The following is a 14,640-nucleotide window of genomic DNA, read 5'->3' as shown; positions in this document are numbered from 1 at the left end:
TCTTTCTTTCTTTCTTTCTTCTTTCTATCTTCCTTCCTTCCTTCCTTCCTTTCTCTCTCCTTCCTTCCTCCTTCCTTCCTTCCTTCCGTCTTTCCTTTCTTCCTTCCTCTCTCCTTCCTTCCTCCCTTCCTCCCTCCCTCCCTCCCTCCCTCCCTTCCTTCCTTCCTTCCTTCTTTTCCTTCTTTTCTTTTCTTTCTTTCTTTCCTTCTTTCTTTTCTTATTCTAATTATATGAGTAGCTTTGCTAAAAATACGCAGTTGGTCGGGTACACTGGTTCATACCGGTAATCCTAACACTTTGGGAGAGCAAGGTGGGTGGATTGCCTGAGCTCAGGAGTTCAAGACCAGCTTGAGCAACACGGTGAAAACCCATCTCTACTGAAATAAATAAAAAAAAAAATAGCCGGTCATGGTGGCATGCGCCTGTAGTCCCAGCTACTCAGGAGGTTGAGGCAAGAGAATTGCTTGAATCCGCGAGCTGGGGGTTGCAGTGAGCCAAGATCATGCCACTGCACTCCAGCCTGGGTGACAGAGCAAGACTCCATAACCAAAAAAAAGCTATCTCATTAGCCATTTTGGCAATTGTTTCAGAAAACTGGAGTTGGGTATGATCTCCTTTTCTCAGATACTAGAACCTGTTTAAGAAACTGTCAGATCATTATTTACTAACAATACACTCAAGTGTTTCATGTTGTCCCTCCACCATTACGCCTACAAAAGAACTCAAAGCATGCACACTGATGAGCAATCAATGAACTCTATTCTTAGTTGGAGTTTGTACTTCAGAGAACTTCAGCTTTAATCCAAAGTTCTCTAAGGAACAGAAACAATGAACACTTTTGAGGTAATTATAATTTTTGTCTCTCTGCCTTCAGATACTTTTGATGCATTTGATTGTATTTTAGATGTTTCAGCATGTGTTTATTCTGCTAAGTCTTTAACAGGAAGATAAATAGCTAATATTAAACAAAGGGAAGTTAATTTCCCTTGGGTACAGAAACAAAGTCAACCTTATGCAGGAATTGAATTATCAATCTGTGGTGAGTCCAAGCCTACAAACCTTAAAGTAGAAAGTGAAGAAAGTAGAAAATCTTCGTGTTTTATAGGTTATTCCAATTTTAATTCTTTAAAAAACGCTATAGAAACCATGTGACATTTTAAAGAATTTGTGATGGCTTGCTATTGCAATAATCCTGCATATGGCACAAAATTCAACTCATATATGACAATCGAATGTTCTTTTACATATGCAAAAAGACGGTCAAGCCATGAGATTAAGAACAAAATAACAAAACTTTCCTTTGCATTTTTTTGATATTTTCTACATTTTCTAATTCCAAGTCTTACGCAAATCTTTCTCTTTTGCATTTTATTCAGAAAAAAAAAGAATTAAAAAAAAAAAAAAAAGCATGGTAACAACCAACGTTTAAATTTAGACTACTTTCAACTGAATTGTCGTCCCCAGTGAACTCCTGAGGAGCTTCTCCCTATTCCCTCACCCATGGCGGGACTGCAGAGTCTGCTTGCGAGTTATTTAAGCAGATAGCTGAGTGTCAGTGCACTTCTGTGCATTCCATATTTTCTTGTTTTTGTCTAGTTTATTTTCTTTCTCTGTCATTTTTCTTTATCTTGTCTCTTCTTTCATTCCATGAATCATTTGTTTTCATGAGCTACTTATGAGCCCAGAGGCACTATTTGCTGAGGAAAAGTTATTCAAATACTGACTACTTATTGATCATACCTTGAGGACCTTGCACATAATCTCATAAACTGAGAATGTTTTCTCTGCTCTCGTCCAGTCCCAGGTGGTCACCTTTAAGAGATAAGAAAATAATGTTTAATTTGTTTCAGAAAGTGATTTACCACTGTATTTGATTTACATAATGTAGTGAAAAATAAGAAAAACTTTCACAGATGTGTCTATTTAGTCTCTCATCTGTAAAGCTATGCTCATAAAGGACCTTACATAATGCTTTTGTTTCCTCTATTCCACGCTTTGTCACCATTTGTCTTATGCTTTCAGCAAACGATTTATGCTATGTGCAACAGCTCTCATTTGTGTAGTGTCCTTATGTGTCTTAAATAATGTATATATTCTCTACCTATAAATACTAAGTATTTACATTCAGCACTCATAATTTTTTTCTCAATTTACCACTAGTTAAATAAAGAGAATACTAGATCTCAACACAGCTCTAATTTTTTAAATATACATCATTTATATTAAGAAATTCCAAGATGACTATGACATTGCAAACATATCAAAAGCGTAATGCAGTTATTTCACTTACTTAGGTTGGGAACATATATTTAACTGCCCTGTCAAATAAATTATTCAGAGTAGGAATAGAGTAAAATATATAAATATTAATTTTTCCTCTGTCTTCCTAGTGCTTTAAACTACATAGAGACAGACATTTAAAATAGCAGCAAGTCAGACCTGATGATTTCTAAATCCTATGTATTATTAGACTTGCAAGTGACTGGTCTGGTATTTGGTATTTATATTCAATAAATATTTATTAAGTGTCTTCTGAGCTACAAGGTACATGTTTCCAAAAGGAAGACTTGAGGTGCAATAGGTATCTACACAAATCTAGTACAAATCTCAATAACTAGGATATAGAATATAATAGAGGATGAAAATGCTATTGATTTTATTTAGAGAGACCAGTACAACATAGATAAACATAGTTTGACTGTCATAAATGACAGCTTACCAGAATGTATTTATGATGTTTGCCAAGGATGGAATCCTCTAATTTAAACTTTGAACACCATGAGAATTTACATCATCTTATGGGATTACCACTAGGGTGAGATAGACTTAATAGTAGCTAGATAAGGTGCTATCATTTTGAAATTTCCTTATTACTCCTTGTTAATAATAAATTACTAGTAATTAAAAGTGCCGAATAAATTTAAAAGAACTTTCAAAAGATCCTTTGAAAATAAGAGTTTAGTAAACATGTTCATTTATGCATAGCTCTAAAACTGTTTACTCTTTTTAATTTCACTTATAGTATATTCATTTCTTTAAATTATATTCAATGAACAAAATACACTGACATATGCTTGAAAATGTTTCTTAAAATCTCCTTTCCCATGTCTTCATGAGATTTTTAATGGCATTATAATTTGATCCATTATTTTATAGGTTCACTATTTATAAAGAAGCAAGTTCCAGACTTTTCAAGGGTGATAAAGTAAATGTTTAATGTCAGAACATATATTTTTAGTAAGTTAAATCAGATAAACTGATTTCTATTTTTTTCTATATTATTTTTAAAAATATTGATAGTATACTATTTGGTACTGTTAAGTTGGTGTCACTCTCTTGTGATAATATGGAAAAGAGCAATAAATTTGGATAAAACACTTACTGGAGGTGCCAGAAACTTGTAGAGACATGAGCCTCTCAGGGCCAGGAAGGTCGGGGAGTACACTCTGTCCTGAAGTGGGTCTTGCTCCCTGGCTTCACACCAGCCCATGTAGACAATCTGCAAGAAAATGGTATACATTCAACTGTCAAAAACTTCTCATTTTAATATATCTTATGCCTAAAAACATTTAGATGTAAATATTAAAAATATTTTAGATATTTTTTCATATAGTATTAAAAGCTCACATAAAATTATCAAATTAAATGATTAAAAAAGTACACTAAACCAGATTTACTTTCAGTAAATGAATGTAAATCTCTCATAAAAATTTCTTATACATTTCCATCAGCATTTATCAAGTGTTTATTTATGCCATCCAACCTGCCATGGATTATATTTCCCACTCTACCAATTCTTACAGAAAAAAAAGACTTATTTGTAGTAGAATTCATTGATGCATCACACTAGCTTACCAATTGCAGACATTTTATTATTTGGGAATGTGCTTTAATACACAATGTTGAAGTGAGTAAAGAAAGTAAATCAGAGAGATATCTTATGGCATTAAGATAGGTCCACCCCACTAGGGCGGTGGACCACTTCTCCTCTCTGTGTGACAGGGAAGAATAATAAATGACTTCCTTTTAATCATTGATCTTAGATGAATACAATTTATGCTAGTGTATTCATATGTTAAATGGCATTGAAACCAATTCTTTAGCCTCTAGTGCTTAAATAAATGTAGATCGATTTCCAAACAAAGATTTGGTGAGATGAGTCACTCCTCTCTTTCTATGATCTGATTTTCATGAGAGTCAAACACATACATAAATAATAAATGAGTATGACATTTCTAGCAACATATTCAAGTGGCATTCCATTTCTTTTTCATCACAACTCTATGTGGGAGGATATACTTCCCACTTCGTATAATTTATTTTAGCTTTATGGCTGGCAGAGTTAACCCCTCCTCCTAGATAATTTTTTTCTTTGTTTGGCTCATGAGACCTTCTATCATCAATAGGATATTCATGAATGTATCACGAGTAAAGTTAGCTTAGCATCTTGTACTTTTGCCATTACCATGAAAAACTCATACCCAGGATAGGAACAAGTGCAGCAGACCAGAGTTCAGCTTAACACCTGGACCAAGCCCAGCTAGCTCCAAACTGGTGGCTAATGACAATCAGGTCACTTTCAGAAAGAAAGAAATACTTATTGTTGTATTACAGCTAGTAAGGGGGTGGTTTGTTGTGCAGCATTAATGTGGTGACAGTTGACTAATAACAATGCAAGACTTTGAAATGCAGGATTTGAAATATTACTGTCGTCTATTCATGGATCCCATCTTCTTTCCATTAATTATGTTTACTCTCTAAAATAATTGGATTATTCACCATCTCATTATCTCAGTTTGTCTTACAATAAACCTCTGAGCTATAAAGTCCCTAAGTTAACAAATTAAGGGATTGTGATTTAAATAAATTAGCTTAACAAATGAATCAAACTTGATACAAGTTAGAATTGGAATTTGAACCAAGATGTCTTGCGCTTTTAATTATATAATGTATTCTGTTATCTTTTAGATTACTAACATATGTATTACACAGAGACTTCACTGGTTAATAATAACATAATAAGAACTAGCTATAATAACTGATTATTTTGTATTGCTTATATGGCCAGGTATAGTTGATCAGATAACAACACAGTTTTGAAAGAGTAAATGAAGCTTAATAGATAACCATCCCATAAAGAAAAGTATGACTTAGTTTAATATATATTTAATGTGTCAGAATAATTACATGAGTTAAAATGAAAGGATATTATAGTTTACACTTCCAGTAGTTGCATATTAGAGAATATAGACAACCTACCGTCTAATGTTACCTTAGGAAACTGGAAAAGAATATGCTTAAAGCAACTAGATATTTTACAAGCTATTAAAGGACAACCAGGAAAAAATTATAGTAATATGAAAAGTGAGAGAGGTTAATCATTCATACAAATATGGGGTCAACTTTTGCCATAGGTGTACTTTCTACACAGAAATGTCACATGAGATAATCAGCTACATTGGTCATTGTCACAGGTTTGGATCAAAAGGTTAAAGTCCAGAATCCTCCACATGTGGAGGCCTTAGTAAACATGCTCTGCTTTTAGTTAGGATCAGAAATGTCTGCATCCTAATTACAAAGTTAAGGCAGAAGTCATCAAGCCCTTGCCAGGACTGGAACTCATATTTAAGCCATTTAGATGATCCAGAAAATGTCAAGCTTGAAATGGTTTATGATGATCCTGGCATTGTCTCAGGCTCCTGACTAAAGAAAATGGAAATCTTTTTCTGGATGACAGTAACATTACTTATGTCAATATATTTTCATAAGAACTGTTTCTTGGAAGAGAATAAAAATAACCAAGAATATAAGGAAATAAAACTTCATGAAGTACATCAGGAGAAAAACATGAAGAATAAAAACAATAGATAGCAGAACTGAATATTTAGGCATTTCAGATATTGGAATTTTTCTAATACAGGCATAAATTTACCTAGGTTTGCTATGTATAAGAATATAAGATACAAAATTGAAACTTTCATCAGGGTATATCTGAGATAATAGATTATAAAATGTTTCATTTAGAAATTAGACAATATTTATGAAATATAAAATTGGGTTTAACAACATATTAAAAAGCAGCTAAAGAAATAATTAGTGAATAGAAAGATGGCTCAGTAAAAATGTCTAGAATGATGATTGGAGAGACAAAAGTTTGGAAAAAACATATATGAGAGTAAGAGAAAAAGGTGTTACACTGAGAAGTATAAAACTTCAAATTTGAGTCCCAACCCAAGCACAGCAAAGAAAGGGAATGAACAGAAGATGTATTGAAAGAGATGATGGCTCAAGAATTTTTGCAAATAGATAAAAAGAAGTCAATACGTGGATTCAGAAGACAAACAAAACAAAAGCTAGATAAATATAAACACACCGAGGCACTTTGTCATGTGTCTTCAGAAAACCAAAGACAGCAAAGAGCATAGTAAAAGGGATAAGAAGACAGGAAAAACGTGTACATTAACGACTGGTTTAACAGAAGGCAGATGATTTCTAGTATATGTTTCCGCATTCACTCTCCTGTGATAGCAAAATCATTTTGCTCCTGGAAAACTTTCACTTTATGCCTGTGAAACAATTAGAGTTAAAGAGGTAAATACCATCTGCATTTTACTATGAAAATAGTTTTGACCTTCTGGATCCTTGAAAAGTATCCAAAGAACATTCAAGAGTCTACAAAATAATCTGAGCCACTGTTGTAAAGTAAAAACTTTAGCAAATGTTATGATCTTTCAGGTAATCACTTACTATAAGAAAAATAACTATGTTAGTGAAATATACAAAACTTCAAAATAAACATACAGAAAAAAATAATTTGTTTTATAATCAACCTAAAAGAAAAGGAGATTAAAAATAAACAAATGTGACGGAAAAATGTAAGACACAAGGTAAGGTGGTGGAATATAATCAAAACAAGGTACTAGTTATACAGCAGGTAAATAGAATAAATGCAATCTTACAAAGATTTTATTTTTATTTATTTTTTATTTTTAGACAGGGTGTCACTATCAACCATGCTGAAGTGTGAGGGTCACAGTTCACTGCAGCCCTAACATGACCTCCCCAGCTCAAGTACTCCTCCTGCCCCAGCCTCCTGAGTAATACTACAGACACACACACCACCACTCCTGGCTAATTTTTGTATTTTTTGTAGAGACAGAGTTTAACTATGTTGCCCAGGCTGGTCATGAACTCCTGGTCTCAGCGATCTGATCACCTAGGCCTTCTAAAGTGCTGGGATTGCAAGAATGACCCATCATGCCTGGCTTCTTATAAAGTTTTTTACACTACACTAAAAAACAAACAAACAAATAAATAAATAAATACAAAAGCAAAAGAAAAACACCTATATTCTGTCTCTGTAAGGCTTATCTAAAACATAAAAGTACAGAAAATTTGTAAAGAAAAGAATAAAAAAATTATCTCAGAGACCAAAGATCAATTGATTTAGCAATACTGATATTAGAAAATGTAGATCTAAGGCACAAATCATTTCTAGAAATAAAAAAGGACTTTTAGTAATGGTAGTCTCAAACCTATCAAAAAGACATAATAATGCTTAGATTTTTTCATATCTGATAACATACTATTTATTTATTTATTATTGTTTTTGTGACTGTCTCACTCAGTCATTCAGGCTGGAGTACAGTGGTATGATCTCAGCTCACTGCAACCTCCACCTCCCGGGTTCAAGTGATTCTCCCGCTTCAGCCTCTAGAGTAACTGGGACTAAAGGCGCCCACAACCAACCTCAGCTAATTTTTGTATTTTTACTAGAGGTGGGGTTTCACCATGTTGACCAGGTTGGTCTGAAACTTCTGACCTCAAACGATCCAGCCACTTCTGCTTCCCAAAGTGCTAGGATTACAAGTTTGAGCCACTGTGCCTGGCCTGATAACATACCTTTAAAATATATGAAACAAAAAACTGATGGAACTACAACAAAAGAAATGAACAAACTGATAATTGTAGAACAAGTTTAGCATAATTCATTGAATAACTAATAAAATAGGAGTTAAGAATCCATCAAGCCATAGAGGTTTTGAATTATTCAATTAATACAATCTGCTTAATTTATTATGTTTAAGACACTTGACTCAACAAAAATTTAGTACAAATTATTTTCAAGTGCACTGGAAATGACCAGATGTGATTACACCTTTATAATAATTATATCATTATATTCAGGTAATAAAACAGGTATTAAATATGTTTTGCCATTCAAATGACATGTGGTGCCCTAAACAGAATGAAATGAGAGAGCAACATTCACAAAAAATTAGAATATCCCCCTCCAAAAGATTTGAAAAGTAAGAATATGCTTCCACAGATCAAAGGAGAAATCAAAAATGAAGTTAAGGCTGGTTGTGGTGGCTCACGCTTGTAATCCCAGCACATGGGGAGACCAAGTGGGGAGGATCACCTGAGGTCGGGAGTCCGAGGCCAGCCTGACCAACATGGAGAAATCCCGTCTCTACTAAAAATACAAAATTAGCCAGGCATGGTGACACATGCCTGTAATCACAGGTACTTGGGAGGCTGAGGCAGGAGAATCACTTGAACGTGGGAGGTAGAGGTTGCGGTGAGCTGAGATTGTGCCATTGCACTCCAGCCTGGGCAACAAGAGTGAAACTCCATCACAAAAAATTAAATTAATAATAATAATAATAATAATAATAATAAAGCCCGGGTGAGGTGGCTCATGCCTGTAATCCCAGCTACCTAGCTGAGGCAGGAGAATCACTTGAACCTGGGAGGCAGAGGTTGCAGTGAACCAAGATCATGTCATTGCACTCCAGCCTGGGCAACAAGAGCAAAACTCCATCCCTCCAAAAAAGAAAAAAAAAATGAAGATAAAAAATAGTTTGAACTAAAATACAATGAAATATGAAATATCAAACTTGAGGGATTCAACAAAGGCTAACCTTAGGCTTTTATACACACATATATATATGTATAAAATGTATATCATTTATACATATTTATAAAATAAATATATAAAATATTATATATATATATAAGCATTTTTAAAAAATCTCAACATCTGTAATCCAGGAATCTAGATCAAGAAGTTAGAAAATGTTTAGGAAGACAGAGAGAAAGTGTGAGAGATAAAGGGATACCCAAAAGCAAAAACAAAAGCAAAGAAAAAATAAAAGAAAAGAAAAAAAGAAGTATTGGATGCAGGCACTAGTGAAACAGAAAAAATACATACAAATAGGTATTCAACAAAACAAAAAATAATTGTTAAGGGAGAATAATAATACGGCAAGCATCAGCATAAATTACTAAAATCTATGATACTAGATCCTACAGATATTATAATTATGTTTAAAAATCTTATAAATAATATTTTGCAAGTTACTTTTAAAATTTAAATAAGAGGCCAGGTGCAGTGGCTCATGCCGGTAATTCCAGCACTTTGGAAAGCCAAGATGGGTGGATCACTTGAGGTCAGGAGTTTGAGACAAGTCTGGCCAACATAGTGAAACTCTGTGTCTTTTAAAAATATAGAAATTAACCGGGTGTGGTGACGGGTACCTGTAATACCACCTACTTGGGAGGTTGAGGCAGGAGAATCACTTGAACCCAGAAGGTGAAGGTTGCAGTGAGCTGAGATGGCACCACTGCAATCCAGCTGGGCAACAGAGTGACACTTTGTCTCAAAAAGTAAATAAATAAATAAATGAAATGAAATATATTAATTCTTAGACAAATGTCAGAATAGATGCAGAAAGAAATTTGTTTTAAATAAAGAATCCTATAATTATTAAACTAATTTAATCTGCAATTTAAAACATCCCCTCAAAAAAAAAAAAATACTTGAGGAACTTGTGAATCTTGAGGAACTTGTGAATCTTTTTAATTTCTACTAACTTTTTTTTTTTTAATGATCTAAATTCTTGTAAAGTCATCCAGAGAATAGAATAAAAGGGTGATCAGTCCTAGCTTAATTTATGGATCAGTCACAACTTTACATGAATGAGTGAACAATGCGAATGAATTCGAGTAACAGCACCTGACAAGAATATTCACGAAAAGGGAAATTTACATTTTAATCATTCTTTATATGAGGTGTAAATGTATTAATTAAACAAATACCATGAGATTTAAAAGCATCAATATAATTCACAATATGAAGGATTAAAATGACATACTCAAAAAATGAAGAATAAATGATGAAATTCAACATGAATTCATGATAGAGTTTTCAAATTAAAAATAGAAATTGTCTTTAAAATAGAATTTTTTAAAATTTATAATCCAAATAAGGGTATTTGTAATTTTTAAAAATGTATTTAACGGTGAATTATTTAAATTATTCTTTGGAGATCAGTAACAAAACAGGAATATACACTACCACCACTAATAATCAATGATTTTCTACTTTTACCCAACGTGCTGAGAAAAAGAAAGAAATTAAATGTTAGGTTTAGAAAATAAACAAGGCCATCATTTTTGTTGATAATATGAATTTATATATAAAAAACACAAAACTTTTAAATAAAATTAGTCTGCAAATTTTTCAATGTTGTCAAATATAAAATTTTATCCAAAATAAATTATATTTCTGAGTAACCTAAACTAATAGTATAAAAAAATAGAAATTTAAAAATAAGACAATAAGAGACTGAAACTAAAAAAGACAAGCCAGTAGAAAAGTGGGTAAGAGCATTAATGAGGTTTTTCAGAAAAGAGATTTTGGCTTATTCAACTTAGAGAAAGTATTCAACTAAAGTGCTCATCAAAGAAATGTAATTTAAAATCACTGTTGTATATCCTGTGTTTATCTTCCAAAGTGGCTGCAATTAAAAGGACAGAAAGAGCTAAATTTTGGAAACTGTAATAATGGAAAAGCTCCAACAGAGCTGGTGAGATTGACTCCTCACTTCTTTTTTTGAGAAGGAGTCTCCCTTTGTCGCCCAGGTTGGAGTGTAGTGGCACAATCTTAGCTCACTGCAACCTCCGCCTGCTGGGTTCAAGTGACTCTCCTGCCTCAGCCTCCCAAGTAGCTGGGATTACAGGCATGCACCATGATGCCCGGCTAATATTTTGTATTTTTAGTAGAGAGGGGGCTTCACCATATTGGCCAGACTGGTTTTGCACTCCTGACCTCTAGTTACTCACCTGCCTTGGACTCCTCACTTATGTGAACTGAATGCCGGTGCACGTAAGAGCACTAGAGAAGCATGTGTACTTCTCTAGTGTTCACAGCAGCATTCTCCTTAGTAGTCCCAACTATGTGCTGATTTGGAAAATATCAATGAACTGTACCACAAATGTATATCATGTAGATGAATACAGTAACATGCTGTGTTACAGTATGAGTACACAGTAAGTACAATTATTAAATTATAGTTATATGGAACAACATGTGAATGAATCTCAAGGAACATCATGTTAACTGAAAGAAGCCAATATAGAGTCATACATATATATGATTTGATTCAAATAAACTATGGTATTTGGAATGCACTCATGGTTGGAAAGAAAAAAGTAGTATAGCAAAGCAAGACTATTATTACCAAACCTTTCAGGATAGCAGTTACGTGAGAAGAGAACAAGTCAGTTGTGCAAAGTAGGGAGCAGGCAGCACAAAGGCTAACAATCGATTCTTCTTGACACATAGTTTGTTTATGGAGGTTTGATTTTTTTTTTAATAATTAAACGGTATGCGTAAGTTTTAGGAAGTTTCTATATATGCATTATATTTTATTAAATCATGTTTTTAAAATGTCATACAATATGTATTATTAACAGTTTTCTATCACTATTTTATTTAAATAATGTAGAGTTCTGTAAGTTCTACAGGAAAAAAGTATTCTAACAAATACTGTTAGATTGTCATTCTGGGGTCATTGTAATAAGATGAAATTTTAGTTATTGGAAATTATATCTCCATAATCATTATTTCTCAATTAAGTCAGGGTTTCTAGTTTTCATTCAGTCCGATAAAACTTACAGTTTGTCTATTAATGATGCCTCTGTTTTGGCAAGAAAGAAAAAAAAGGAATGCGGTGGTATACATAATCATAAAAAAGAATATGTTCGAGACTCTTAAGACTATAATATTGAGTTTGTTGTCTCTTCCAAACTCTATACTTTGCTGCAGGCTGAAATATTAAGGGTGATGTACTATTATTCTTCAAGAAATATCATCATTTTATGCAATTTTATTATTTTGAACTGAGTTTAGCTTTGGGAATGAGCTGAGAATATACCTAATAAAAATGGGATTATCAGATCTGAAAGGGATATATCTACATGTTTGCTCTCTGAGTCAAACATTCACCTTCCCATTTACTATGCCAAACAGGAAAAGGGAGTTCTTTTCAATTGCTCTCAGATGCCAAAAAGTACCATCATTGCCATACTTGGGTATAATAATTACACAGTTGAAGATACATAAAGCAGTTTCAGTATGTTCTTCCTATGAGTCTCACAGAAAATAATAATTCTTAAGAATCAATGTGTCTCTTAATTTATAAAAAATGTAAAAATGGGAACTACAGGCATAATAGAAATAGGATGTTTTAGAAAAAAGTAGAATTAAAAGGAGAATTTCCCTAAACACATTAAATGACAAGAGGACTTCCAAATATCTATTATTTTAAGATAATTTGGAAGCTCATTTACTTTAAATTAAATGTATCATTATCACAAAACATGCCCAATATGTGAAGCTTGTACTATAAAATAATAACTTATTTATTATTTTAAAATTTATTTTAGTTCATATTTTTTTCTTCAATAGAATTTCTTTTTTTAAAGTGGTTTTGGGTTCACAGAAAAACTAAGTAGAAAGCACAGAGCTCCCAACTATCTCTTGCCCTAACTTGCACAGCTGCCCCACTAGTAAAATCCCCCAGCAGAATGAAATTGATTTGCCATTTGTGTGTGTGTATATATATGCGTGTGTGTGTATATATATGCGTGTGTGTGTGTGTATGTGTGTAGTTTTTTCATGAGGTGCTTGTTCAGGTATTTTGTCTGTTTCAAATCAGGATGCTTCCTTTCTAATTGCTAAGTTTTAAGAGTTCTCTGTGTACTTCAGGTAACAGTCCCTCATCAGATGCCTTTTGCATATATTTTCTTCCAGTCTGTAGCTTGTATTCTCATTTTCATGACTATATTATTCATAGAGAGGATGATTTTTCCTTTAATGGGTTCCAACTGATGAATTATTTCTTTCATGGATTATGCTTTTTGTGTTGTATCTGAGAAGTCATCACCATACTCAAGGTCATCTACATTTTCTCCTGCATCATCCTCTAGGAGTTTTATTTGCCTTTTAAATGTAAGTATATTATCCATTTTGAGTTAATGTTTCTAAAAGGTGTAAGGTTTGTGTCTAGATTATCATTTTTTTTATTCCTCATGTGGATGTCCAGTTTTTCCAGTACCATCTGTGGAAAATATCACCTTTTTTTTGTTGTATTCTTTTTCCTTTTTTCAAAGAAAACAACTATACTTGTGTGACTCTATTTCTGGGCTTTCCATTCTGCTTCATTGAGATATTGTCTATTCTTTCATTGAATACAACATTACCTTGATTACTGTCACTTTATAGTAAGACTTGAGATTGGATAATATGAGCCTCCTGACTTTGCTCTTCTCCTTCAGTATGGTGTTGGCTATTCTGGGTCTTTTGCCTCTCCATATAAATTTTAGAAACAGTTTTTAATATATATCTACTTCATAATGATTACATTTGTATATTTATCCTTAGTTTTTGGAAGACAAAAGGAAGGAGGGAGCATTTCAGGTGTTTTATAAGGAGGAATCAACATAACCTGTAACAACATGTTCATAATAAATAATAAAACTGAAACAAATGGCAAATTCTTGCAGTCTAATTTTTTTATTATACTTTAAGTTCTAGGGTGCAGACATTATGCCCTTTACTTTTATTAAAACAAATCCACAAATTTATCTGTAAATTTTTTCAGCTAAAGTGAAGATGGACAGCTGCTAATCTAATATTACCGTGATTTCCAGTCCAGCAACATCAGCATCATCTGAGAACCTGTTGGAAATGTAAATCCTCAGGTCTTAACCCAGAACTACTGAATTCAAAAGAAAATTTAGGGGTGGAATCTACCTCTCGATATTTTAATGAACCTTCCAAATGACAGATATGCTGCCTCAAGCTTGGTCTCATAATTTATGCCTACGTCAGGGAGAAGGCCATCTAATTATGTTATAATTCCAACAGCTGGTAAGGCTGTGTATTAATGAGAACTGTGTTTATTACTTAAGACAGAGGAAACCATTAATGAAAATGTACTAGGACTTGAAAGAGAAAAAGAAATGATGGGCTCTTGATAAACATGGTATTTCCAAATACAACATGTTGGACCACTTTATTACAAATCAATTCTACTTCAGGGACGATGATTAAAAGAGGAAATAATCTTTTTTAAAAAATGAGGATAAAAACATTTTAGAGAGCGCTGCAATGTTACCAAGGCAACACAGACTTGACCAGCCGAGCTGCCTAGGAAAAGAAAAGCTCAGAGATGTGCATCCCCTCCGAGACACTTTCCCCCTTGGCATTTCCTCATTGTAAAATCATTGCCTAGAGGCTAAAACAGTGAATCCCAGGAGTTTCAAAGGACTAAGTAACATATATTTGATTTC

The 14,640-nt window shown here is 33.2% G+C and overlaps 1 protein-coding gene across 3 annotated transcripts in view; it reads right to left on the bottom strand.

Annotated features, from left to right (window-relative positions):
- Nucleotides 1-14,640, bottom strand: part of SNTG1 (syntrophin gamma 1) — an 868,962-nt gene that overhangs the window by 129,097 nt on the left and 725,225 nt on the right. For all 3 annotated transcript variants that reach the window (XM_023190587.1, XM_023190588.1, XM_023190589.1), the window contains 2 exons: nucleotides 3,383-3,499; nucleotides 1,741-1,812 (listed from right to left, as the gene is read on the bottom strand). In XM_023190587.1, coding sequence (XP_023046355.1) covers nucleotides 1,741-1,812; nucleotides 3,383-3,499 — 189 coding nt within the window. The remainder of the gene's footprint in view (nucleotides 1-1,740; nucleotides 1,813-3,382; nucleotides 3,500-14,640) is intronic.

This window comes from Piliocolobus tephrosceles, chromosome 7 (assembly GCF_002776525.5).
Source record: "Piliocolobus tephrosceles isolate RC106 chromosome 7, ASM277652v3, whole genome shotgun sequence".
In the NCBI taxonomy this organism is placed as follows: domain Eukaryota; kingdom Metazoa; phylum Chordata; class Mammalia; order Primates; family Cercopithecidae; genus Piliocolobus; species Piliocolobus tephrosceles.
The sequence above is the reverse complement of the archived record's forward strand: the minus strand, read 5'-3'. Positions and strand labels throughout refer to the sequence as shown.